The sequence below is a fragment of the Choloepus didactylus genome, chromosome 1 (genome assembly GCF_015220235.1).
Source record: "Choloepus didactylus isolate mChoDid1 chromosome 1, mChoDid1.pri, whole genome shotgun sequence".
Lineage (NCBI taxonomy): Eukaryota > Metazoa > Chordata > Mammalia > Pilosa > Megalonychidae > Choloepus > Choloepus didactylus.
Window position 1 is genome coordinate 14,422,301 of NC_051307.1, and position 27,952 is coordinate 14,450,252.

A 27,952-nucleotide genomic window follows, 5' to 3' on the forward strand; every position below is an offset into this window, starting at 1 on the left:
TAATAATTTCATTCTTCCCCAGACCTCTGATGGATGACCCTATTCCACTATATGAGGCCAAAGTTTCCATGGAGGGTATTCAGAAAAATCAAGGAAGAAAAAAGCAAGTTGTTCAATTTTAATTTTACTCCTCCTCAGACCTCATTTGGATGAATGCGTTCCAGTATTTGAAGCCAGCGTTTCCTTGGAAATTATTCAGAAAAATTCCATTGTTAAGCATATTTTCCTGCTATCTAGGACAAGATGCTCAGAGTTATATAAAGTACTTGGAAAGTAAATTCTTGTGCCAGAAGGACCGAAGAGAATATTCTGAAAGCCTTTTCAGTTATTTTGCCTCAGCATTTTACCTGTGCTATAAAATTCTCTCCATGAAGAAAACAGCATTCAGCAAAAATCAGACTGCTCTACTGATAACTATTTACAGTCCTTTGCCATAATGTCAAAATAACTTTATTGCTGTTGTACCAGCTCCATTCTCAACACCTTCCTTCCTTAACAAACTTCTGCTGTCGTAATTTAGTCATTTGGGTATGTTTTTAAATCTTCAAGGTTCTAGCTCATAGGCACTTACAATTTTTGTTTTCAAATATTCGCTCCAGGGCTTCGAGACCAGACGAGGATCACAGTAACTCGCCGCTAGGCTGCAGTGTTTGAGTTACCGGGACGGGGGCGGAGGGTGGTCCGGAGGCTGCGCCTGCGTGGCGAGCGTGCTGGTTTCTTACTGGCGACTTCTGGATTTGGGACCGGGGAGGAAGCCTGGTCCCTCTCGCCGAGAAGCGTCGCCACCGCAGCTCAAGAGTGACGTTTCTTTTTCACCCAGGCGGGCCGATCCCACCCTGCCGTGAACTTGAATAGCGTGCAGCTCTTCTGGTGCCCAGCAGGGTAGGCCGGACGGTGCCCTGGGCCGCGTGCCCTCCAGCCGCGCGGGGTCCCGGACGCCTGTGGGGGCGTCGCGGAGAGTCGCGGCCGCGGGTGGCCGCTACGGCGCATGCTCGGCTGGCGCCTCCGCGGGGGCGGGGCGACGGGCGCGCGGGAAGGCCCAGCTTGGCGTTTGGTTGCCGCGCGTCATGGCTCTATCCGTACCCGACTACTCGCCCAGCTTCAAAAAGCCGCCCGAGACGTTGAGGCTCCGCCGGAAAAAGCCCCGGAGCCAGGGAACTGTCGCCTCAGCGTCCCCCGAAGCTGCGGCCCGCCGCGCCGCCCTGGTGGCCGGGCTCCCCCTCCGGCCGTTCCCGGCGGGGGGCAGAGGCGGCAGCGGGGGCCCGCCCGCGGCCCGCAGAAACCCCTTCGCCCGCCTGGAGAACCGGCCGCCGGCCGCCGCCGACACCCCCGACGGGCCCCCCGGCAGGCAGCAGGAGGCGCCGGGCCTGGTGAGTGCCTTCGTGGCGGCCGCCGAGGGCCTGCTTTTCGTGGGTCGATCTAGCTGCCCCGAGCGGGGGGAAGTTGCGGCGTCCGAGCCCGGGAAAAGGGCCTCGGGGTCTGAAGAGAGGCGCCTGCAGGAAGCGCGCGCCGCGAGCTGGGGCGGCCGCGGCGGGGAGTGCGGGGCCCCGGGCGAGCCCCGACCCCGCGGCGTGGCCCCCGCTCTCTGGAAAAGGACCGCGGCGTCCAGATCGGTTGGAAGGTTCTTCGAGAAGCCCAGCCCGGGAGGCAGCAAGATCCTGCCTTCCCGGTGGATTCAGGGCCTCCCTCTCCTCTGGCTAAAAAAACACTCCGGGGAGGGAGGAGTGTTCCGGACTCGGGGGATCAGAATCTTAAACCAAAGCCTTATGGAGCTGCTGGTTTGAGGTTGATTTATCCATCAGATGTGGAAAACGAGACTCCCCCCCGCCCCCCCCCCCTCCGATTTCGATATTAAAATTGAGGCACAAAACTGAAGCGAAACACAGATACTGATTTGGGGACATACGGATTCAGGCCGTCGCATTTGTTGAGAAATTTGCATGACAGGTGAGGCGCTGGACATGTTTAAAGCAAACTTAAGCATCACTTAAATTTAAAACGACAATTTTTTTTGAACCTCAGTTTTTAGAGTCTAAACAAGAAAATGATATGCTGTGGGAAGAGAAGTTTGCTGAAAGTGCAACCGTTACTGAATCACCCAAGGTAATAAGTTATAAATATTAAAATATAGTTTCTTAGTATAGTAGAAGTCATACTTCTCAAAGCATTTTGCTTGGGAAATGGTTTCAGAGAGCCCTGAGATCCTCTGCCAGGGCTGAAAAGATGGCCTCAGCCTGGTGAAGCATTAGTGTGAAGTGTCAGTGTTGATGATGGCCCCCAACACCGAAGTAGGTGCAGTGGATGTGGGTTTTTCCTTCTGCCCCCAGCAGTTTTAACACTCTGCTTCTTCTGAGAGCCACCCTCCATGCTCAGCTGCGTTTTGAACTTAGCCCTTCATGGAATCTTCCAGAGCAAATCCCCAAACTGCCTCCAGTGGGCTGAACCTCCACAGCTGCTGCTCCTCCCAGCAAACACACACTGTCTCTTGATTCCATTCCCCAGTATTTCTCTTGGGAAATTTTAATAGATGGATAGTCTCCCTCCAGAAATAATGGCCTTCTTCACATGGTCTATTGGCAATAGTTTCCTCATCCCTAAAATTTTTTGTGATGTCACCAAGAATTCCTTGTGAAGTTGAGAATATTGATCTGAAAGGACATAACAGGTTGAAGGGATAATTGTTGAGGTCAGGGGATGTTTGTTGACTATGGCCTTGAAGGGCCCTGCCTAAGTTGCCTGCAGGAGCATCTTAGCCCTTGTTCCACGGTTTCAAAGGCTTAAAAGGCACTTTTTTAAAATAGTTGGATGTTTTCTACTATTGCAACAGTATTAGCAGTAAATTTTTATTTTTAAATTATGGTCATAAAAATAATACATGTTTCTTGTAACTGAAACAGTATAGAATTGTATAAACTAAAACGTGAACTCTGCCCCTCTGCCACCACCACCCACAAAAAAACAAAAGAAGCCCCACTTCCAGAGGTAACCACTGTTAACAATATACTGACTCCTTTTATATTTTTTATAATATATGGAGTGTATTATATTTGTTGCTTGGTGCATATAATTTGTACATTTTGATGATTATGAGTATGTTAGTTGATGAAATCTTTAAGTTGAAGGGTGTTTTTTTTTTCATACTCTACTAATTTTTGTGTTCTTTGTTTTCTGAAAGACTCTACACATATCATTGTCCGAATCTGATATTCCAGCCTCAGAAAGCACTGAGTTACCTGTGGACTGGAGTATTAAAACTCGACTCCTTTTTACCTCTTCTCAACCGTTTACCTGGGCAGATCATTTGAAAGCACAGGAAGAGGCTCAAGGTCTTGTCCAGCATTGTAGGGCAACAGAAGTTACTTTGCCTCAAAGTATACAGGTAATTCTTAAGTAAAATAGTTTATGTTTTAAAGTAACTAATTGTAAAGTGGGCTTCTCTACAAAATGTCCTTCTTTAGTCTTAGTACTAGGTTAATGATTTTTCCTTCCATTACTATTTCTCTTCTAACATTTAGACACAAACACTTGGGAAATTTTGTATTTCCGAAATGGTGTTTTCATATAGTTTTTTTGTCAGTTTCGGCAACTGCCCATTAGATTAAGAGACTTCTCCTGAGAATTAGTAAATGCTGCAGGCAGGAATTGTTTAAATTAAACCATTTGTTTTGAAGATCCTTACAGTGAAAATATAAGGAAATGAAATGAACAGTAATTAAGATTATTTTACTGATTTTTCTTTTATATCTTGCGCACTGATTCTTGCTACCTGGGTGATGATCTGTTGCAAATTTGAGTTACGGAGTGCAGAAGGTCACTCTCAAGTATCTCAGCAACTAGACTGAAAATGGATTCCCTAAAAGCAGCCTTGGTACATCTTTTTCAGTGGCCAGATCAGGATGATTTGTGATTCACATCATCTGCTTTTACTGGCACTTTTGAAACAGTGTGGTAGGGAGCATTCAACCTAGTGTGACCTACATGCATGCACACACACACCCCTATACACCTACTCCTCATGATAAAAAAAAAAAAGATACTTCTTGTTCTCAAGAATGGTAGAGGTGTGGGAGAAGGTTCCCGTCTAGGGTTAAATGTTCCTTCTGGTATATTGTTTAACAAACTGTGATTGCCAGCAAGAAAGCTTTTCCCAAACAAGGATAAACTACATTTTCGCTTCTGTAACAGTTAGTGACACTTTTCTATAGGAAGCAACAAAGATGCTTAGACTGAGTTTGCTGTATTCAGTGTCTCTTTAATGAAATTTTGTATTTTTAATGGGGCAAAAATGCCTGTCACCTCTGGATTTTAGGATCCGAAACTGTCCACTGAGCTCCGTTGTGCCTTCCAGCAGAGCCTTATCTATTGGCTCCATCCTGCATTGTCGTGGCTACCACTGTTCCCCCGTATTGGAGCTGATAGAAAAATGGCTGGAAAGACAAGCCCTTGGTCAAATGATGAAACCCTACAACACATTTTAATGAGTGACTGGTAAGGCACTAATAAAGTTGTACAACCAATAGTGAATTTTCATTTTAGTACTATTTTCTCATTTTATTTATGATGTGAAAATGTATAACAGTAGAGGTTCTCTACATCCTTCTGAATTGTTTATCTGAAACACTTAATAACCAACATCTTAACTGTTTACTTTTTGTTTTTTAAATTCTTACTCATTTCTTTATCCAATTATGGAAGGTATGTGTTAAAATATATACAGATGGACATTGTTCTTTACTTCTTAACTGCTTCAGTTCTTAACAGTAGAAGTTTCTCAGAAAGTTAGCAACCACTTATGCATCAAGTTTTGTTTTAATTTTAAAAAGTTAGTGTTTAAATAGTGCTGTTTGTTTAACTATTTAGATATCATCAGTGAGTCCCCATTACCAATTTCAGTCTTTTAAACGCAAAGTTGAATGTAACCAGAATTATTCAAACCAGTATCTGTAATATTTATGTTGTGTTTTAAACTAAGTATTGTATAAGTATCAAACTGAATTATAAAAAATTAAAATTTAAACATGAGTCAATGTTTAATAATACCTAATGAATTTTTTTTTTTTTTTGCTTCATAGGTCTGTGAGCTTTACTTCTCTGTATAATCTGCTGAAGACAAAACTTTGCCCCTATTTCTACGTTTGTACCTATCAGTTTACTATCCTATTCCGTGCAGCAGGATTAGCAGGAAATGATGTAATCACAGCTCTCATCTCTCCCACAACTAGAGGTTTAAGAGAAGCTATGAAAAATGAAGGTAAAAGTGTAGGCTTAAAGTGAACTACCACACTTTATATAGTAAACACTTTTCTTTAAAACTATATCATTTAAATAATCTTTTCTCTAGTTAATTACCGATATTGTATTTTTAAACGTTTTGTTTCTTCATTCCTGATTTTTTATCAACTATTTAGCTGTTCCTTTTACAAAGCTTTAAGTTAATGGTGTTCCCCATTCTCTAATAGCTTGAGTAAAACATATGTTGGAGAGGAATATCTGAATACGTTCTTAGAAATTTTTCTATAGTATGAATTACCCCCTTAATAAATGATTTTCAAACTGGGTTCAGTATCCATTAGTAAATCATGAAATCAATTTAATGAGTCCAACCAGCAGTTTCATTTTGTTTTGCTTTGTTTTGTTTTTGTTGAGATAAGAATTTCCTTTTAATTCTGAATTTAACAAGTAAAGATATTAATAGATACTCCATTGCTGGCTGGGATTATTTGCTTAATGTTTTCCAATCCCTGGTTTTCTTTCATTTCTCTTTTCTTCTTTGTTTTTTTAACTTTTTTTTCTTTAATGCTTTCACACTTAGAGGACAATTACAAAAATAATAAAAACCTCATACAGACAACTCCATACCCATGCCCCCCCGCCAATACCCAGATCCACCAATTTTAACATTTTGCTACATTTGCTTTATCATTCTATCTGTCCATCTGTCTGTCTTTCTGCCTATTTATCAGTCCATAAATAATTCTAATTAATTCTAGTTAAATTAACAGCCACTGAAAGGATACAACTTGAGAAAGAGTATGTCTGGTTTTTTAATATTTTTCTTGCACACCCATCTCTTCCAGCCAGGAAAAACTTTCCTCCTCATCTTCATCACTGATTGTTTGCTCCCTAGGAAACTGCTGTAGTTAGTTAGGGTTCCCACTTCACAAAACTGCCACAAAACTACTTGAACACTTTATACTGCCATGTACACTTCCTAAGAACAAGGATATTCGCTTATGTAACCACTTTAAGTACAGTTATCAAGTTCAAGAAATTTAACATTGCTATAAAGCTTACAGTTTTTAATCCAGTTTTTAATATTTCCCAAAAATCTCCTTTTGGACCTTTTCTCCTCCATTATTAGATCCCGTACAGAATCAAATATTGCATTTAATTGTCATTGTCTCTTTAGTTGCTCATTCTTTTTTTAATATTGTGGGAACATACGTACTTTTCCATCTCAACCCAAACATGTTATTCAGTGTAAATATATTTACGGTATTGTGATATCTTCACTACCTGCCATTACTAAGACTTTCCCATCTCCCAAGAGACCTATTTCCATTATGCATTAACTCCCCATTTCCCTTGCCCCATCACCACCCCCACTCTGGCAACCTGTACTCTAATTTCTATCTCTGTGAACTTGTATATTGTCTCTCTGATGTTTTCTTTTTAGTTACATGGGGCTTAAATTTAGCATCCTAAATCTATAACACTCATTTGCTAGCACTTTGTTTTTTAAGGAAAATAAAGTAGAATATAAATTATGAAAAAGTATCAAATGTAGTCAGGACATACTTTGTTTCCTGAACCATTAGTTTTAAGGATATACATGAACGTGTGTGTTGGTGTGTGTGTTGTGGGGCAGCTGTCAGGAAAAATTGGAAGTTACTGCTTTAATAGATTAATTGTGAAAATTAGCATTTGAGATTTTGTACTCTAAATGTAGAGCATGCCAGTTAAATATTTCTATATTGTATTAAAGAAAATTCAGTTACATTGTTCTTTTTTTATATAGGTATTGAATTTTCTCTGCCTTTAATAAAAGAAAATGGCCATAAAAAGAAGAAAGTATCTGGAACAAGCTTGGGAGATGGGGAGTATGTAATTTAAGTAACATTTTATATTATCCAGTGACTTATGGACTTAAGTAGTTTTGTGGCAGTTTTGTGAAGTGGGAACCCTAACTAACTATAGCAGTTTCCTAGGGAGCAAACAATCAGTGATGAAGATGAAGAAGAAAGTTTTTCCTGGCTGGAAGAGATGGGTGTGCACGATAAAATTAAAAAACCAGACATACTCTCTCTCAAGTTGTATCCTTTCAGTGGCTGTTAATTTAACTAGAATTAATTTTTATAGAACTAGATTTGTGAGCCATTTAACAAGTTTTGTATGACTATAATCCTAAAGTCATACTAAAATTAATTATTCATCATGACATTAAAAATAAATCCTAAGTAGCATTAAACTGAACAATTATTAAGCCATTTTCTTAAAAAGTTAACAGTTCCTTTTTGGTAATGGGTGGTGGGGGCGGTGGACAGAATGTGTTCTTCACTAGAGAAGAAATTAGTCTTTGTTGGTTGGCAATTTATAGCCAATTCAGATGGTCAAAGAGAAATTTAAATATGTGCTTTACACTGTTAATGATTGCAGGGAAGAGCAGGGTAGGGAGAGCATTTCCTTTTTATACTGGAGGACAGAGGTTCCAGGTGACTCAGAAGCAAGATAACTTGCTTTTCCCATTGGCATGAGATTTGCATTTGCAATTTCCTTGATTGTCATCTTCAGGCGCAAAGAAAAACATGAAGTGCAAATGGATCACAGACCTGAATCTGTTGTGTTGGTGAAAGGAATCAACACCTTTACGTTGCTCAATTTTTTGATCAACTGTAAAAGTTTAGTTGCTATCTCTGGTCCACAGGCAGGACTTCCACCAACCCTGTTATCCCCTATCGCTTTCCGAGGTGCTGCAATGCAAATGCTTAAGGTAATAAAAAGAAAAAAAGAAATTCTACAACTCACTGATCTGCATAATGTAGCTTTTTAAGAAATACTTTACTTTCTTTGATAAGATAAATCCTTGATTGTTTTTTAATAACTCCTTCTAGTATTTTTACTCAGAGCATGTTTTGTTCTTGCTTTCCTCCCAGGAAAAAATTCCTTGATAATAAAACTAATTACATGAGAATAATTTTCTTTAGCAAATAAGTATAATGGGCAACAAAAGTATTTTAGTGTTAATTTCCTTTTTTGCTTAATCTCATTTTCATTTTTTTAGCCAAGAATGGATATTATATTGTGGTAAAAGATCTGAAAAACTGGATCATGGATGAGTGAAAAAAGTAACAACTGCCTATCCATATTATTGAAAAACTTTGTACCTGTAAATATTTAAAGCAGAACTGAATGGTTTTGATTTTTGTTTTCCCAATTTTTATGCATTGGAATTTTATTACTGAATCAGAAGATACATAAAAACAATTATATTCTCTAGAATATAAATTTACAATCTCATGATTTGGAGTAGAATGTGCTGGAAATTGAGAATTTACCGATGATTCTTCTCATGTAACAAATTACTTTGATGTGTTAAAAACCACTTTTGTTCCCAAATGAAAACTTACTGCAAAACCACAAATATGTTAAGCTAGGGGTCAAAAGTATTGACTGGATCTTGCAAGATTGTGGATGTAATTTTTTTTCTTTAAATTTTTATGGAGGCACGAAGTGTAAATGTGAAGACACAAGTTCATTCTGGATACAAGGATCAGTTTAGTTTGGAGATTACAGGGCCTGTCATGCCTCACTCTCTGCATTCTGTGACAATGCTACTCAGATCTTCACAGAGTGGATCCTTTTCTTCAGGATTGTATACTCATGAGCCAACTGCTGTATTTAACATCCACCCCCCAGTGGACCAAGTACTGGATAAGGTAAATGGACAGCTATAAGCAGATTGTTTTAGTTGTAGCACTTTTTTAAGACTGCTCTAATCAAACTGAGTTACCTCAAAATACCTGGAGGAAATATGTGATTTATGATACAGCCAAATTTGTATTCCAAGTTATCAAACTGCATTATCTATTATGAATTACTAGGAGGCAGGGCTAATATGTCTATATGTAAGTTGTTTTTGTGAACTTAATTGTGACGGATTCCTTCATAAGGTTTATGGAAACTGTCTTAATTCAGTGTGGATATTATATTTGCCTTTAATTTTTAACATACTTACATTTTTATTTGGAGGGTTATGATTATTAAGACCTTTAAAACTGCCTATTTTTTATTGGTTAGCCAGACTTGTAAAAATAACCAACATTAATATTTTAGTGTGTCACTATGTGAAAGTTCTTAGGGATCAACACCTATTGATATGTTTATAAACACAAGTGAACCATTTATTTATCAAATTCCCCATGGTAATTAAAAAGCTGATAGGCTTTTTACTGACTTGGATTTAAATTTCCACAGAAGAGTGTTCGTAAGGATCTTGCTAACTGTGGGTTGCATCCTAAGACTCTGGACCATCTTACTCAAATACCATTACTGGGGAAATCGTCTTTACGGCACGTGGAAATGAGTGACTACATTTATAATTGGAGATCATGAACACCAAAGTAAGCCTAAACGGAATCTTTGAGGAAAAAAACCCTTCTAACAAGGAAATTCAAGATTCTTGTATGTTTTGCTTTAAAATTCATGTCTGAAGTTGAAAGGAATAGGACTAATAATTATTCATGTTTTTATTACATGCTTTGAGCAGGATTTTTTAAATCAAATTTTTTTATTTTTACTATTTTGAGATTAGATATTCAAATATGAAGGTAACCTTTTTGTTAACTACTTCCAATAAGTTGAATGCGAATTCTACATCCCGTACAACCGAAGTATAAACCAAGTAGAAAACAGAATTAATGGGTTTTTCTTTCAAGTGGAAAATTCAAACTGTGTTGCAGTTTACCTCATGGCATTGTGACCAGACATGTAAGGGGAAATTTTCATTACTTCAGCAATTTATGTGAGACTAATTATTAGATTCTTATTTTTCTTTAGTACAAATATAGACACTATCTACTGAGCTGTCAATGCTTCTACCTCAGTTTCTTTACTACTGATATAAAATTCCTCACTGCAAATACATTTTTTTTTTTAATGCTTGTTAACCCAGAGAAAAAAGGTATTTTGTATTCCATGTAGCGTTAAGAGTTGTATATCAGCTGGCATGGTAAAACAGTATTTAATGTGCTATTATAGGTATTTGTGTGTATATATATAATTCAAATTAAATAAAAGTGCTTAGAACTCAATAGTATTGGATAAAGAGATAAGAGTATATAGTGAAGAAGTATGTGTTCACCTTATAATTCAGAAAATAAAACACCACATTTATTCCAGAGAAGTTTGTATTTGGGCCTTAAGCTTTTGAAAATAAAGTTTAGAGACATAGTATATGAATACCACGGTAATACACATGAAATATTCTATCAGACCCTAAAAATTAACATGAACTTAAACTTTCTCATAGTCAACAAAATAGTGGCTGGGTGCCAAATTTTATTAGATAAAGTTGGTTACAGCATTTTAATTATTTTAAGTCTATCTAGGTGTAGCTGAAATTCAAAATGCACATCAAAGTAAAACTATATCACAACTCAATGCCATACTAAATGAATGTACTTGGCCTCTGCAGAATTCTAGTCAGACTTCATTTTGACTGCCTTATAGCCCAAATGTCTTTAACAGGAACGTAGGACTTAGCGCTGATCATCACACAACATACCACTTTCTTTTTTTAACTTCTACAAAATTTTAAGGGGAGATGATGGCATTAGCCCTGTGGAACAGATCTTGCTTGATTACCTTAATAACACTGGCCCAGTATCTGTCCAGCAGAACCCATTGTGAAATAGTACAAGGTGCACAGCCCTTCACTGATTACAGGCAAGTGTTACAGCAGCCTAGCCATAAGGAAGGGGAGTTACATCATAGTACAAAATACAGTATAAAAGCGTTATTTAACATTCCACACTGAAGATTACTGATGCCTTCAAACAATCGTTTGGATGTTAGCCACTTAAACAAATACATCACTAAGGTAAACAATATAAACATACCAAAACCCTGTATGGTTAAATACAATTTTCATGGTACAAAAATCAAAGCCTGGAGATGTTTGTACAGCTTGCTTTTTATACAGTGTCTTAAATTGCCAAATATTTACAACATTAAAGAGGAAATACATTTTGATGCAGAGTAAAATTTGAAATGATTAATATAAAACCTCAATCTATCTACGTGAGGCACTCCTGAAGCAAGTGGCATTAGCCATGAGGTCCTTTGGTACAAGGCCCATTGCTTGAAGAACCACAGTAGCTGCTGTGGCTTTAGCATGCTTCTTATTAGGGCTGGCAAAGCTGGGCTGGTAAGCGCTTCCATTTATCAATACCTATTCAAGAAAAACATACAATTGGGCTGGTAAGGGCTTCCATTTCTCAATACCTATTCAAGAAAAACATACAATAAGAACAGCATCAAACTTTAATATCTATTAGCTTTGTACTTTTTTTTTACTAAATGCTAGAAAATAACTTATAAACTTATAAAACCCATACTATGTAACTAAAATTAATCTCAACCCAGAAGTAAATCATTTGAGAAAAGGGACTGCAAATTCAGAACAGGTATCCAAATGGAATGCCTGATGAAAGTACTAGCTTACTTCCCCCCATGTTCCACTAGAAAATATCAACAAGTACTCAACTAATTCTGTCCCATCTTTTCCCTCTATCATTTTTTTAAGGGAGGATATTCACAAATCATATCAAAGCACCCTTCAATTTTAAGAAACACCACTACTCCACCCATGCATAGGTACATCCCCAACCCATGTTCAGTATATGTTAATCCTGTGACTATATAATGCTTATCCCTCACCCTCTCAACACTCACCAAATTAATAAATGTATACAATGAATGCAGAAATTCATATTTACCCTAAAGAGAAAATGTTTGCGATGATCAGGGCCACTATCATGGACCAAGAGAAATTCAGGTGGTTGCCACCTTCTCTTATTACAGATTTCCATCAAGGCAGACACAGGATGTTTGCCTGTAGAGAAAATATAACCGGTTGTAAGTTAATTCCATCATCTTTTGCTACATACTATGAATTCAAGGTGGGAGTGCAGCAAGAGGAATTCAAAAGTACTCTCACCTGACAGATCCTTCATTGCAGCAGAGAAGTTTCCAGATCTCTTTTGTGCTCTTTCTCCTACTGCAACAAGACCTTTAAATAAAAACAAAAACCCAGGGCTGACTGAATAAATTTCCAAGCATCATTTTAAATTATAATAGAGCATCAAAAGATACTCTAGAAACCTGAATAGCAATCCATGCCTTCAAATAAAATATTCAACCAACTCCTACTAGATTTGGTTTCTATATCAACCTTAATTTTTTCTGTGTTTCCATATATACATACATACTTTATACAAAAATCAATTTTTATTGAATTGAATTCTGTTGAATTTTCAAAAAGCACAAGAATATGAGTAAATATACAAATCAAGTACCATAATTCTCAACTTCCCAGGTGTGTATTATAGGTTTAAAAAATAGTACCTATGTAGTGCAAATGGTTTCTAATGGTTTCTTATCCTTCAAAAAATGAAACTCAGTGAAGCAGCATGTTCTAAAACAGGTGGATCTTAAAACCACAAAAAAAGAAATCCTTTAAAGACAAACAGGTACTTTTTCCCCCCAGCACATAATCTCTCTCTGACCTAAATGTGAAATGTTCTCAAAAGAAAAACAATCTCTCTGCAAAAGAGATTACTGTTGCTTTCCCAACTTCCATGTACTGGGGAGAATTCTTCAACCACTCCTTTGCTAAAACCATACTAGTGTGCTTTCCTAAACCTGTCCTGGGACATGTGCTATAATCTGAGAACTTTCACCCAGGCTATGTTGCACAATTCCAAGAACACTCCGTGAAATTATGCTGTATATCCATGGCTCTTTCATTACAATAAACTACTGCTCGTTATGCAAACAACCTGTTTAAGAATATATTCTACTTTTATAAATAAGTCAATGTGACATCAGCACAAATAATGTCCTCTAATAACAAGTATTCAATTTTTAAAACTACATTATTAATGGGATGATTCTTATGTTACTTCCCAACTATTTTTGAGGATCATTCTATATATATGTTCATGATTACAATAAATTCCCTCTCATTTGAAATTAAATGGCAATAAAGTATTCTTAAGTGGAAGACAGTGTAGTAATTCTAATGCAAAACATTTTGCTGCAGAGCCAATGTATTTCCAAATTCATTAAGACAGATGAATGTAATTGTATTTCTTCAATTTAATTTTCTTTTTGAATACAAAGAAAACTATGGGAGAAAGTCTGTTTTAAATTTTCCAGTTTTAAAAATCGAGCTTAAATAAATCACTCATTGAGCTAGCAGCCCCTTGGAACTCTACTTAGTAGGACATTATTCCAGGGGAAGAATGATTTAAGATACCCATTGGCTGGTATCTGCGGGTACTAATATATATTTAATACTTGGCAACTACAAGCTATAAACTCACAGACATGAAGACACTAACAAAATACAAGCAGTGATCAAAGTTCCAAGGTGCCCTAAGGCAATATGAAGATATATGCACATTTCTATCATATTTAGTAACTCACCCTCACATAAGTTGCCATTCAAAAACTCAATTTACTGTATCTACATTTATATAAAAAATTAGCTGCTGTTTGTAGAAAAGGTTACTTTTTTTCCTGACAAATAGTTGTACATATACCATATGATCTGCCTCAGTTCAGTATTACTGAGAGCAAAAGAATGTTATCAAGGTAATGAAATTTTAAATACTAAAGGAGGTGTAATTAACATTAAAAAAAAAAAAAAACCTTACCTTTTCGGTCTGTCTTAAAATCAACTAGAATAGGTTCTTTATTTCCTTCTTTGTTTTTTCCTAATCCTTCTCCTTCTCTCCAGCCCATTTTTCTCATCAAAACGGCTCCCATTCCTCCAGTTACCGGGGCTGCTCTTAAGAACTGATCCTATCCAAAGAAAGGTAAAATGTCCCCATTTTACAGTTAGAATCTTATTACAAATTCACTTGTAACTTTCTAAAAAAAAAGAAATCTTATTTTACTTCTAAATCTGTTAGTTATTATAGCAATAAAATTTAAATGCTTCTATATTTATATACATATAGTAGTTTGTTCTAAATATTTTAACATTAACATAATAGATATAGCATTTTGTTTTGAAAGTCAAATAAGGCAAGTAAATAGCAGGTTTAAAACAGTCCCCTTACTCCCCCCTCCAAAAAAATTAGAACACTCCTGTTTTCGTCCACTATTTAGGGTCACTGGTATCTCTTCTTAGCTTGCAAAATAAAAAGAAGGCAGTGTTAAAACATTCAATAATATTAAATTGTCCCAGGTGTACCTAGTTAATGAATAAAGCCCAGAAATCATTTAGAAATAGTTTGGACACTGAAGAAACACACTGTTGTCATCCAAAGTTTTCTTTCCCATTCTACCATAAGGCAAGATAAATATTTTACTCAGAAAATCCCTATGAGGCAAAAAAGATAACTTTAAAACAAATGTATACAGTGCATATATATCTATTCAAAAAATACAAAACAATCACATAAGATCCCTGTAAGTATAACAAACTGGATTTGAATTCTTTTAAAACCTAGCTTGATGTTAAAAGACTTTTAAAGAACTCCTTAAACGTTTACATACCTAGGCCTCGGTAGCAGCAGTGTTGTGAATAGTAGGGCTGGCACTGACCGGGGCAAGAAGACAGCTACAAGGATTTGGCCCTGAAACAAGTTTCCATATAGAGGGGTGAAAGTTCACAGGTTATTCTGTGAACAGTCATCTCTCTTGTATCCAACCCACTGAACCATAATTTCCATCAAAGCAACAAACTACTTAATGTCGTAAGATGCACAACTATGTATGTACATTAGCAAGGTCAACAGTCTATTGTCACATGTTAAAAAAATATTCGATGCATCCTTGTAAAGGGCACCCATGTACATTATTGAATTCTACTGTTGATCTTTGTGGCCATTTTTTTCTTAAAAATATAACATACATCTCCATTCGTGCTTTATTTCCCCTTGTTTTTAAATTTTAGGTTCACATTTTCTAGCAAATCTATAGCAAAAATCCATTAACTTATCAACAGAGGGAGATAAAAATGTGGGTAGCTCTGGAAATAGTATGCCTTATCATGTCCTGTATTGATAAGTTAGTATTAAATGTAAAAAAAAATCTTGTTTCACACAGTAGTAAAACTGTATAATCATATTTGTTTCCCAGTTTTTAATTACATACTGGGAAGAAAACATGCCAATAATGTGTGAATAGACATTAAGTTCAACAAGGTGCTCTGATGGAAGGAGGCAGCTGTGGCGGTAAAAACATACCCCTGGTTCAGTTCCTTTATTTGGTGCAGGCCATGCAGTGTAGATGTATAAAGAGAAAAATTAGCTTGGATATCAACTGCCTTGATGCTACACACCTAGAATGACTTTTACTTACTTCCAAGTTCATCCGCCCCTCTTTTCCAGGAAACACTCCTAAAAAAAAGGGCAACTGTGCAGAGTACAACACAAATCCCCCAAAAAACCAGGTTTTCAAATTTGTTTTGCATTCTTTAATATCTGCAACTGCTTCTTTACCCCAGTGTGTACGCAGTTCACAAAAAAAACGTGACTAATCTGTAAGACTACAGAAGTCAACATTTATCATATTATGTCCAAATCATTTCATTCCAGGAGATAAAAGGTTCTCTTAAACTAATAACCACGTTTTACTGATGAATGAAAACATTTAAAAAAAATTCCTTTTTCACCTAAGAATATACTGCAAGTAATTAATAAAGGACATGGAGAATTTTGGTATTCATATAGTTTTTAAACATATAAAGAAGGTGTTGGACTGTATCTACTAAGGCCAGAAAAGTCAAATGATCACATGAACGGGTTTTCTAAACATTAACATCTAATGAGTAGACAGCATCTGCACTATTTGACATCAACGTTACATTCAAATTTTCAGTTGCTGGACTTTTCTGAATATTCTAGCCTATTTCCATATATGAAATGTTCCTTTCTTAATTGATATCAGCTGTAAATATTCTTTAGTCATTCTGTACAAAGGGATGTCTTCCCAGAAGCACTGCTTTCTTCTGTAATTACTTAAAATTTGGTCGGCTAAACGCATCTTTAGCTCATGATAATATAAAAAAAAAAATTTATTCCCCAAAGTATATTTACAAAATCTTTATAAAGGTCTTACATTATGACTAAACATTTTAAATTATAACTCTGTGAACTGCCTACAAGATTAAAAATATAAACAAAAATTATTTTTATAAGCAATTGCAAAGGAAGCCAATTGAACTGTTGTGAGATTTACTTTTAAAACATTTAAAATCATGAAGATATTTAGAAGTATACAAAAGCATTGAGTCAGCACTTCACTTCAATATACAACAGATGATCAAAATTTTGCAATGAAACACACTCAGAAGTTCCTACCTAGCAATGTACAATGTGATAAGGGTTAAGGTTAAATACCCCTATAATCTTCAAGTTTGACTTCCTAAAATACTGAGCTTCAAAAGACTCAACAGCATTAAAGAATTAAAACTGTAAAAAATAATACACATTGTAATTCTTCCCTCTGAAATGAAAGTCATTTTTCAAATACATTCATATTTTAAATTTTGTAATATAAAAAGTTCAAAAGTAATCCAAAATTTAAAGTATTTTGTTAGATTCTCATCTTTTTCTCCATCACAACCCCCTGTACAAAGTACCTAAGTTGTAATTTTTTAATGACTCTAGCCATGTACTCACTGTACACATAGTGCAACTATTTTTAAAGAGAAATAGCAGGCAAAGTAAGGATATATTTTATATTAATTTTGTTGACTTCAACAGAGATAAAGCTATCAAAATGGAAATAACTGTTTTGAGATTGAAATATCCAAAGCAACCAATGTCTCATTTTTTTAGAAATTCAGCTCAGTCACTGGCACTTTCTATAGGTAGGCAATTCTTTATAGGTAGGTACCCATCACATTCTTCATTACCACCCTGAGGCTGTTCACAACATTTCCACTTAACACCTGGAGACTGAAATTCCAAAGAATTACTTGCCCATGATCACACAAGGAGTCAGGTGTACAGCGGGATAAAGAAACCTTCCCAATCCATTAGACCGTGCAGCCTCCCAGTTTCAGCACTGCTATGCTGTCAGTACTCCTGAAACAAATTTCCCAACACCCATCCAACCAAGCCACATCCCTTCGCCAGAATGCATTTCTTCTTAGGCCCTTCTTAACCACCTAAGACTCCCCCAACAATGAGGTAGCCGTAGGTGGAGTTCAGAGGTCTTATTTGCAGGAAATCTGAACACAGCGGTGCATCTACATCTTCACAGCATCAAGGGTCCATCCTCTCCCTTATAGATCCTGTTTTTCTTTCAGATCAGTTGTTCTCAAATTGAGCCTGTGGATCACCAGAGGCCACCAGGGCCTAAATGATGGTCCACAAATAGCATTCTCCATCCCCATCCCATCCCCTTCACCACCCTTCAATATTACCCTCCCCATGTTCCAGCCATCCTCCCCTAGCCTTCCAGTCCCATGGCAAGATTGCCACATGCAGTGCTAATTAACCACTTGCTGTAACCAACAACTGACAACCTGACAACCATAAGGACCAGGGGCCGGAGGTCACAAGAGGGGTGAGGAACAGAGGCCAAGGGATCTTACAAGAGAGCGCAGGCAGTCAGGAAGGGGCAAGAAGGACAGAGGAATACAGGAAGAGGGTGGTAAAGGGCTCTTGGGGACAGATCCACCAAAAATAAACCTGTAATAAAGTATCCCATGATGAGGAAATATTTGAGAGCCACTGCTTTGAAATTTTAAGATCAATAGCCGAACGGGAACTGTGGCACCTGATAAGCTGTTGGCATTCAAAAAACAATTTAAAAACAAGAACAACAACCAAGTCCAGCAGCAGCAATAAAAATATCCTAAGAATATAAATTGGTTGGCCAGAATTATACATTTGCCATTGTCTGAGTTAGGTCCATTTTCAGTGTCCATCCTGGAGAATCTACACATGGCAAGTTTCTCCTGAACTTCCATGAGTCACTGGCCTCTTCATGCATTTTTAATAAAACATTTCATAAAAAGTTTAACTTTTTACTTCAATACTTTTTTATGTGCATATATTGTATACCTTTTTAATCCAGGCTTGGGCACCAGTATTGGCCAACTGTTCTTGTGTCAGAACCTGCACTCCAGTACTTCCTGTGAACTGGCCAGGAATAGAGTTCAGCTGAGCCCAGGCATCAATCTGAAGAAAGCAAGAAGCCTCAATTAACAAAGTAAAAGCACTCATCTGGTTAAAATGCCAGTACTAATAATTTAACTTACTAAACGAAATGGTTTAAGTTAGCACCTTTAAAAACACTGACTGAATTTATACATATTTAAAAATAATGTTTTCCTAAACCTTCCAAAGAAGCAGTTTGATAACATGTAGTGAATCCCATTAATAATAGGATTTGAAATTTATCTCTAACACCTAAAAATCATACCTATGATTCTCATTCTTCAAAATATCACACACATGCAGGAGAAATGCATCCCCAAAAGATAAACAAGACTCAAACATGCTTCTTTAAGCAAAAAAAAGTATTTGGAAAAAAAAAAAAAAATGTTAAAAAGAGCTAATAATGGCAAAAGATTCCACCACCACCACCACCCCCCTTATTTAACTCACACAAATGCATTCCAATAATGACAGCCTGGGTTTTTAATGAATTGTTCTTGGAAGTATTATAAAACCAGAATAAATTCAAGACATGCTTAAAAAGTAATACAGGAAATTGTCCACTCAAAAAAATTAACCAGCTTTCATTAAAAATTGTGCACTACATCAGACACACCACCAGCATTTATTGTAATGGTTAAAGAATTAGCTGTCATCCATTCAAATTATATTTACTGAGCTCCTCATATGTCAGGCATTGTATTTCATATCTGAGCATGCATTTGTTTATACATAGATTTACCACAAAAAAAGAATTTGAAAACCTATCTACTATTAAATGCATAGACTCTGAATTCAGACTGCCTGGGTTTGAATCCCATACTAATTGAGTGCCCTTGGGCATCATATTACCAATTTTACCTCAGATTCCTTGGCTGGACAAAGGGAACTAATAAAAGTACCTACTCTTTATCAGGTTGTTGCGGGCATGAAATGAGTTAATATACGTATTACCTATCTTTAACGAACAGACCATAAACTCCAGGAGGGCAGCGAATTCTTTCTATTATTTTTTCTCAAGAAACCGTTCCCACCACATAATAATACACAATAAACATTTACTGAATGATCAGGCCCCAAATCACTTTCATTTAAAATAGTCTGGCTAATTAAGATAAATGATTCATTTTCTTGGCTTTTCCAGATAAAGACGTTCATTTTATTTTTTTTTTTTTAAATCTTCATTTTATTGAGATATATTCACATACCACACAGTCATACAAAACAAATTGTACTTTCGATTGTTTACAGTACCATTACATAGTTGTACATTCATCACCTAAATCAATCCCTGACACCTTCATTAGCACACACACAAAAATAACAAGAATAATAATTAGAGTGAAAAAGAGCAATTGAAGTAAAAAAGAACACTGGGTACCTTTGTCTGTTTGTTTCCTTCCCCTACTTTTCTACACATCCATCCATAAACTAGACAAAGTGGAGTTTGGTCCTTATGGCTTTCCCAATCCCATTGTCACCCCTCATAAGCTACATTTTTATACAACTGTCTTCGAGATTCATGGGTTCTGGGTTGTAGTTTAATAGTTTCAGGTATCCATCACCAGCTACCCCAATTCTTTAGAACCTAAAAAAGGTTGTCTAAAGTGTGCGTAAGAGTGCCCACCAGAGTGATCTCTCGGCTCGTTTTGGAATCTCTCTGCCACTGAAGCTTATTTCATTTCCTTTCACATCCCCCTTTTGGTCAAGAAGATGTTCTCCATCCCACGATGCCGGGTCTACATTCCTCCCCGGGAAAAGACGTTCATTTTAAGTCACAGACTGTTCTTATGGCACAGCTAAACCATGTGCTTAGTAAAATTCTCATTTAAACATAAATTACTACATACCCGTTCCTGAGCTCGATTTAACATACTCATTGCTTCAAGATCAAATGCATTCTCACTGAGTCTTTTCTGAGCAAGTGCCCGCTCACTCATTGCTGTAGAGATGTCCACAGGCTAAGAAAGAAAACATAGATAATTATCTCAAATTACCATAGGCCCCCCAAATTCTGAAAAGTGTCCATGAATCTTTAGTTGTTACATGTCAAAAACAAAACAATAGTCTCAGATATTAATAACCTTGTAAAGCAGGCAGAAGACTCAGAAAGGTAAAGTAACATTGAAAAGTAGATGAAGATTGTTTAAGGTCATAGTATTACAGGCAGCAGTAGAACCCAACCCAAAGGTCTCTGAATTTATCAAATTTGCTACTATATCAAGCCACAATAGAAAGTTCCAATTAAATTAAGAACTTAAATCTCTAGACTTCACTAATAAAAGTCATCTGTAGTAGTAAACTACAGAATTTTTTTAACTGTTCATACTCTTCATTTTTCATTTTACCCTACTCAGCATAGCTTTCAGAAGGTATAACAAAGTTCTTGAAGAGCAAGTGGAAAAAAACATCATGTCAATGATCTCTCCTTTACTCATCATATCTTTTCACCTGCAGTTGTTCGTGGCTGTAGTTTAGTCTTAAGAATCCAATTTCTTCAAAATATATATTCAGTATATATATCAAATGAATCTTTTGTTTCCAGTTTACATACATTCATGACCCAAGTTAAAATATTTCTGTTGAAGTACGTAGCATCTATTAAAACACTGAAAATAAGATGCATTTGAAAGGTCTTAGGTCTTCCTCTATAAACACTTTATAGTCGGCCTTTTAAATCCTTATGCTAATCAGAGGTAATTTTTTTGTTTTAACTTTTTGAAATGTTTCATAATGTCAAAAAAAAATCTTGGAAGCAATTTTAATTCAAATTCCCAATTTATGTATTTGTGGAAGGTCCAACCACAAAAGGAAAAACTCATCAAGTAACTAAAAAATTAAGAGCTCAAAAGCTGATTTGTATCCATTCACTAATTCTTGATCTTTGTTTTTCTTCTAACACCCCTTAACCCATTAGTATTTTCTGAGAAAACACAGTTTTGTGTTTTGGAAAATGCTTATCTGACAGGAGAATGTTTTATTGTTTTCACATACAAAGAATGAGTAGGCATTACTCAGATATGATAAATATAAGGAAGTCAGTAAAATAGTTCAAAGCTGAGCATTTTCTTTTTTAAAAAGCTTAGTAGAGGCTAGCTGTTCTAGACTCCATTGTATACGAATTACTTCTCTTTTTGAAAAAAGAGCTTTATAATACAAAGCCTATATGAACAAGAATAATTTTATCTCATGCCTAGATTGACTCATCTTCCTTTCCCTACCTTCAGAAACCCTCATCAGTACATCATTCTTCATTATCTTGCTGAATCACCTAATAATATTCCTTTAGCTAAATCATGATTTTCTTTTCTTCCGAAAAGTGTAGATTCTTATATATTGCCTTCTAAGAATGAAGGCATAATTAAAATGAGTTCATTTTGTGATTGTTCATTAGACTGCTAACAGACCTCCTGAATGAAAGATCTTAATTTCTTAAGTCAATTCAGTAAATTATCCACACAAATTAGAATATTTCTGGGGACTATAAATAGTTCATCTAATCTTAGGAAAGTCAGTCTGAAACACTAAGAAAAAAACTGGTATGTTCACATTTAGCTTCTGTTATAATTCTGTTCCACTTCTGGAACCTTAAATGGGAAACCAGATTTTCAGACCAAAATTTATGTTCCCTTGGTCTACCTTAGATGCTTCCTAAAATTGTAAGCCTACCTTAGATGTTTCCTAAAACTGTCATGGAAGAAATGAATGCAATTTCTGAAGGATCAACAAATGTACCTCCAGTACCATTTCACTAATCTTGTCAGAATTATTTTTAGTTTCAAAGATGTCTATAAAGCTAAGTTATTAGGGTGCAAAGTCTAAAATCTGAAGAGATGCTGGTGAAAAATGCACCCATTCATCAACAGAGGCCAGGTCCCTATAAATCCCTGATCTCCCATTATAAATCCACCATAAAAATGTATTTAAATGGCTCTCAAACTTTTCTAGAATAAAAACCTTTCTAGAATAAAACTAATTTTATTCTTTCCAACTGGAATCCAAAGAATATATACCCATCCATGAATTCATCCTTCTAAAGATATTTTTACTGTCATACCTTTTCTCTTTTGGCCTTTACTGAGAAGCCAGTAACCTAAATGTCTCCCTCTTTTTCCCTCCTTTTCATTTGAAGGATGAAATGTCCTTCAAATCTCAGTCATATTTCATATTAAATTCACATTTCTTTCACTCTGTAAGGTTACTTTAATTTAATAACTTTGGTGTTTACTACACATTTAGCTTTATAAACTACTACAATTACAAATAGTTTATTTCCCAAGAGAGTACAACTTCATTAATTTTCAACAGGCTTATCAAGGGAGCCACAAGTTCATGTCCAAACTTTATGATCAAACAGTAATATGGCTATTAATATATATTCAAATTATTTTCAATGTGAGGAAATAAATTCAAAAGAAAATTAATCCAGATTATCTTACTCTCTTCAGGATGCTCGAGTTCACAACAAAATGCCTATTTCCAGATTTCCACAATTAAGACTACGTAATAATGCATAAAAAGTCAACTATAATCTCCAAAGCATTAGTATTCTTCAAGGACTAGACTGTTTTCATTATTAGTATTAAGACCTCATAAACCACCACAGCTACTCTTTAGAGCAGCACTGTCCAGAATTCTCCACATTGAAAGCTACTGAAATATGACTTAAAAAAATTTTTTTTCACTTTAATTAATTTAAATAGACACATGTGGCTAGTAACTACTATATTGGACAGAACTCTGGAACCTTTAACCACCTTTAAATATTGCTCAAAAACAGAAATAAGAAAGGTTTCAAAATGATGCTAAAAGCCCTTCTAAATTTTTGGAAAAAGGGAATTTTAAATCCCACAGAATATCAATATCAAGCTATATCAAATAAGCCTTCTTCATTTCTACGAACACACTTTAGACCAGTTTGCTCCTGAGTCTATAGTTTAATTATGACTGCAGGGGAAAATTTTAATTTCCTTTTCATCTAAGACTTATTCTAAAAAGTATAATCTACATAAAGAAGTGTCCTGAATTATAATTCTGGGTCTCCCATTGATGAAAACCTGATTACATTATTTAATCTGTCTCAGCAAAGCAGATTACTACTTGCATAACCTATAAAGCTATCGTAAGAACTGAAATCATAATGCAATTTGCACCATGTTATGTGTATTCCATGACCTAAATTACAGAAGTGTAATTTTTATATCCATCTCATTAAAAACTCCTCAGTTTACTCCCTCCTCTTTTGTTAACCCAACTATTTACATGAATAGAACAAATATCTGAATTAGTATTTCTTAGAAAGTCAGTAAAAGGATATAAAAGAGCTAAACAGAACTGTTAGAATGAGGTCAGTCAGATATGGACAATAACTCCTGTAGCAAGAAAATTTTTTCTACAAAGCTAAATGCAGGTATCTTAAAAATTAAAAGGCACAAAAGGAAAATTTTAATTATAAAAAACTCAACTAAAGAAAAACATCAAAATTGTGTATAAAGCACGATTTTCAAATAATTTTAAATTATTAAAATATATGTTAATACAGAAAAGAACAAAATGAAAATCACAAAAACAACTGCCACAGTAAATACGGACAGTCTCAGTTGTTTTCTGTTTAGCTGGTTTTAAAAAGTGAAACTTTTTATTATATCATATAGAATTCTCTAGTGCAGCTCTTAACTTAAAAATACATTTAAGCTAAATGAAACCGGGAAACAAAAGGATAACCTCTTAAATGGTTCAAAATAATTGAATGTTAGCAACCTAGGAGACCTAAGAAGACAAGAATTAATAACAAGACTATACATTACAAACTCAATCACTGACAGGCTCTGTGTTTAATTTCCAATTAAAATTTTCATCTTACCTCAAGAATTTTAGCTTTCCTAAACTATAATTTAGAGCTTCTAAATGTAAGAGAATTCTAACCCGCCCTGGGATGTAGAAACAAATACAAAACCCAAATGCAGTGCTTGTGATAAAAATGATCTTAACATGTAAGCAATCAAAAGGCCTTAATTAATGAACAGTTAGTTACCTCGAGACCTCTAAAATCTTTCTGGTTGATGGAAAACTCATGGAAACTCTGCACTAGTTGTTAACATTAGGATTAAAGACTATGTTTATATCTTGTACCCAGTAAGGCTTTCCTAACTTTATTACTTTTTTTTAACCAAGAATTAATACCCCTGAGGACTTTTTTAAAAATTATTTTCCAACATTTATGATTTCATTCTATATTAATCAAATTCACACAATTATGGTCAAAGTTCTGTAGTCACTCCTTACTGAGGATGCTGCTTGCTGGCTTCTGGGTACGAAGACGATGCTATGGCAGTAGGGCACACAGTCTGATGAGTTGTTTTTCCATTAAGATAAGGATTTATGCTGATCCATCCACAACTTCTGTCCACTCACACTTAGGTCAAAGAGCACTCATGTGCACGACAACTGACTGGATTATGCACACAGTCCATATTTAGATTTATAGTAAAGGTAATTCAGCCCTGTGGAGATCAAATCTGTGATCTTCACCTAAATATTTTATGCTAAAGACTAAAGAACCACAAACTCCATCTATATTTATTAAAATGAAAAGAAATGATGAATAAAAAAATAAAAATAATAAAAATTTGTAAAAAAACAAAACAAACTACTAGGTTAAAAAAAACCGACCAAACAAGAGAGCTTTCCTTTACTCTAGAAAGCTTTCATTTCAACCCCTGTCAGGGCATCAAAAGGATCAGTGCTCCCATAAAAAGTGACCAGTGGTATTCCATAAATAGTGGTTCTATGAAACATTAATTTTACAAATACAAAATATTTAGTTGTTAGCTAAATAACTAGAACTAAACGTTTTATATTGTGAACATTTTCTCTAGGTGTTCAATACTCCTCTTGCTAAGTAAAAGCACAGAAAGCTGAGAGCAAAGCACAATCCTGTCCTTTCTCCTCCTAAAATTTTGCAATCCTTTTGTATAGAATTAAAATTAACCTATATTCTTTGACTCTAATTTTCTATGTAACTAGGTTAAATATACGAGAAGAAGAGTTCTGACATCAAACAGTTGTACCCATCTTCCCAAAAGAGGCATGTGCTTCATTTATTTAGTTCTCTGAACAGAACTTTGTTTTCATCTGCCTTAATGAGACTCTCTTGCTTTTTATAAAATAATATGAGTGCCCTCTATCAACCGCTACCCATGTACCCTTCTCCCCCTAATTTCTTTGGAATAATTCCCCCCAAACTTTAGTTAAAATCTGACAACCACTTTTGATGACAGTCAAGGCGAAGGACACAACTGTCAGTGTTAAGACTGAAAATGGCCAAGTGCTGAATTCCAAATATATATCCATCCACACACACATACACACATACATAAACATGACTTTCAATCAAAACACAGTTTTGCAAGATTCACCACTTTCCCAATGTTCAACTGAAGAAAATTAAAATAGTTATGGTCACTTATGTTCTCAGGAAAATCCCTAAGAATTTTGAATGCTATTTATAGGTCTTCACTGCAAAAAAAATCCCTCACATATTTTCCAATTGTGTTAAAAATGCTTAATCTGCAAGACATTAATTACTAAAACCGTTATGCATCAGGATTTCTAAGTAAGTCTGTTCAACGCTCTTATCATGGTTTATATTCAGCTACCAGAAGAAGATTAAGTGAGTTGCAAATGTCAGTTAATCTTTCCCTCCTGAGATGTGTAGGTAGCCTGGTTTGGGGATTAGCAACTGTGCTACTCAACTGGTTTCATTAAAATATTGTCCAAACCAACTATCCCTCCTTTACTGATGATGGTATAACTTGCTTCAGTTGTTGGACTTCATGTGAATACATATCAGCATCTGTGATGTTAAGTAAGTTGAAATGGCTAATAGTTATCATGTCCAGCTTCACTGTACAGAAACGTGCTCCTTTTCAAAATGCCACAGCTCAAAAAAACAGTAAAAATGTCACCTGTGAATAGCTCAGGGGAAAAATGAAATACTGCTATCAAAAAGTTTCTGATTTGGGTTCTGTTCACTTTTTGATTTGATAAACAGGATTTGTTTATTTGTAGTATTGGAGGTGTTTAGTTAAAGATGATATGGCCAATGAAGGGAACCTGAAGGTGAAGAGTACAGGTCTCTCTGACCTACATTTCCCACAACTGCAAGAAAAGGAAGTGGGGAAGAAGTCCCACATTTTAGGGGCATCAGACATCCAGTCCAGTATTTGGACAAAATGACTGGGCTTTGGGAATCAAGGGCAAGAGGAAGAAAAGTTGATGACAACTAGCCTATGGTATTATTTAAAACTCCCACCCCCCCCTATTAAGTCTCCACCCTCCCAGATCCCCCAAGCGTGATTTTGCACAACAAGTTAAATAAAAGTAAACTGTTTATTAAAAGATACAGCAAAAGTACAGATACAGAGGTACATACAAAGATACAGATATATATATATTTACATATATATACAGTCTTGCTGTTCTCATGTGCACTATACTTAGCAGCACATTAATTAGGCGGCATTTTAATGGGGTTGTTTTGACACTTGGCATTATTTCTGCGTCATTTTGACAAGATATTAACTATAGCCTCATAGAAATTTCAAGGTGTGAATTCCACTTCTCCAATTTTTAATAGTAGCAAAGAGGGGAAGGAGAAGGGAATGGAGTACCAAGGCTGAGCATTAGGTTAAACACAAGAATGCAAAAGGGCCAAGGTAGTACAGGGAAGGGAAAATGATTCAAATTAATGGCTATCTGACAAACAACCTAGAGCAATACCAAGAAACCATCATTTGAGGGTAATGGGCTATGTACCCAAGATGCTAACAACAACCTACAATGACCTTATTCATTCCAGTTCTTGTGTTGAACCTGAGGATCTGCCTCTCTCTGAGCAATCCCTCCACCCAATAAATTTGCTACCACCAAAATCTAGAGCTATAGAGCCTCGAAGCAAAACGGGAAGCTAAGTAGTTGTACCTTGGGCTACCTTCCCACAAGTGCAAGGAGGGCCCAATGTTGGGGAGGGATGTGATAACACTGTTCTCTGCAATTCGATGCTTTTCACTTTGTGGCTTGGTTCCACAAAGTGAATTGCATCGAGTTACTGTCAAATGAGAAGCTGCGGGTTGTTTCATCTGTCGTTTAACCCGGCCCTGCCGTTTAACCCGGCCCTAAGAAGAGTGAAACAGAATCCAAATCAGATATAAAATAACAACAAAATGGCAGATTCAGGTACAAAAAAGGAAAAACACTTAATATTCCTTTTACTTACCTCAGAGGGCAAACTGCTGCTGAAAACATTATCATCATCTTTGTTTTCTTCACCATTTTTCTCCACAGGAACCCACTCTCCATAAACACTATCTGCTTCTTTTTTCCGATGCTGAGATCCAGACGACACAGGAAATTCTTTTGTTAATGTTACCTGGCTTTTTGGTGGAGTTGGCTTTGCTGCAGCAATCTAAAAAATAAAGTGTTTCTTAATTAAAACTCAGTGTAACAAACACCTAAATTAAAAAGTTTCTCAAGATTTTTCAATAAAATCT

At 36.0% G+C, this 27,952-nt stretch overlaps 3 protein-coding genes across 7 annotated transcripts in view; 2 read left to right on the forward strand and 1 right to left on the reverse strand.

Annotated features, from left to right (window-relative positions):
- Positions 1–515, forward strand: part of CRYZL1 (crystallin zeta like 1) — a 37,789-nt gene extending 37,274 nt beyond the window's left edge. For 2 of the 3 annotated variants that reach the window (XM_037832241.1, XM_037832257.1), the window contains exon 13: positions 23–515. In XM_037832241.1, coding sequence (XP_037688169.1) covers positions 23–122 — 100 coding nt within the window. In that variant the 3' untranslated portion in view covers positions 123–515. The remainder of the gene's footprint in view (positions 1–22) is intronic. The other variant, XR_005216283.1, reaches the window with a different exon arrangement.
- On the forward strand, positions 462–27,933 carry DONSON (DNA replication fork stabilization factor DONSON). Of its 3 annotated transcripts, none has more exons than XM_037832211.1 (11): positions 462–528; positions 821–1,370; positions 2,023–2,103; positions 3,176–3,379; positions 4,310–4,488; positions 5,073–5,251; positions 7,019–7,100; positions 7,209–7,313; positions 7,792–7,990; positions 8,724–8,936; positions 9,475–10,310. In XM_037832211.1, the coding sequence occupies exons 2-11, from the start codon at positions 1,068–1,070 to the stop codon at positions 9,610–9,612; spliced, it is 1,683 nt and encodes a 560-aa protein (XP_037688139.1). In that variant the 5' UTR covers positions 462–528; positions 821–1,067; the 3' UTR covers positions 9,613–10,310. The 3 variants fall into 3 exon arrangements, with proteins under 3 accessions (XP_037688139.1, XP_037688148.1, XP_037688155.1); XM_037832220.1 differs by lacking the exon at positions 462–528 and adding an exon at positions 27,747–27,933 and having other exon boundaries at positions 650–1,370; positions 9,475–9,620; XM_037832227.1 differs by lacking the exons at positions 462–528; positions 821–1,370 and adding an exon at positions 1,926–1,947.
- SON (SON DNA and RNA binding protein) overlaps positions 10,368–27,952 on the reverse strand; it is a 32,282-nt gene continuing 14,697 nt past the window's right edge. The window contains 9 exon segments of the mRNA XM_037832146.1: positions 10,368–11,265; positions 11,268–11,319; positions 11,321–11,449; positions 11,997–12,112; positions 12,218–12,289; positions 13,938–14,085; positions 18,306–18,422; positions 20,252–20,362; positions 27,679–27,867. Of these exon segments, the coding sequence (XP_037688074.1) occupies positions 11,078–11,265; positions 11,268–11,319; positions 11,321–11,449; positions 11,997–12,112; positions 12,218–12,289; positions 13,938–14,085; positions 18,306–18,422; positions 20,252–20,362; positions 27,679–27,867 (1,122 nt within the window). The 3' untranslated portion in view covers positions 10,368–11,077.

What these genes read in the sequence shown, in the direction of transcription:
- DONSON (XM_037832211.1), top strand. Translation starts at nt 1,068, where the DNA reads ATGGCTCTATCCGTACCCGACTACTCGCCCAGCTTCAAAAAGCCGCCC. An exon ending in AGCAGGAGGCGCCGGGCCTG is followed by an intron (nt 1,371 to 2,022) that starts GTGAGTGCCTTC and finishes TTTGAACCTCAG; the next exon opens with TTTTTAGAGTCTAAACAAGA. An exon ending in CTGCAATGCAAATGCTTAAG is followed by an intron (nt 7,991 to 8,723) that starts GTAATAAAAAGA and finishes ATTTTTATGGAG; the next exon opens with GCACGAAGTGTAAATGTGAA.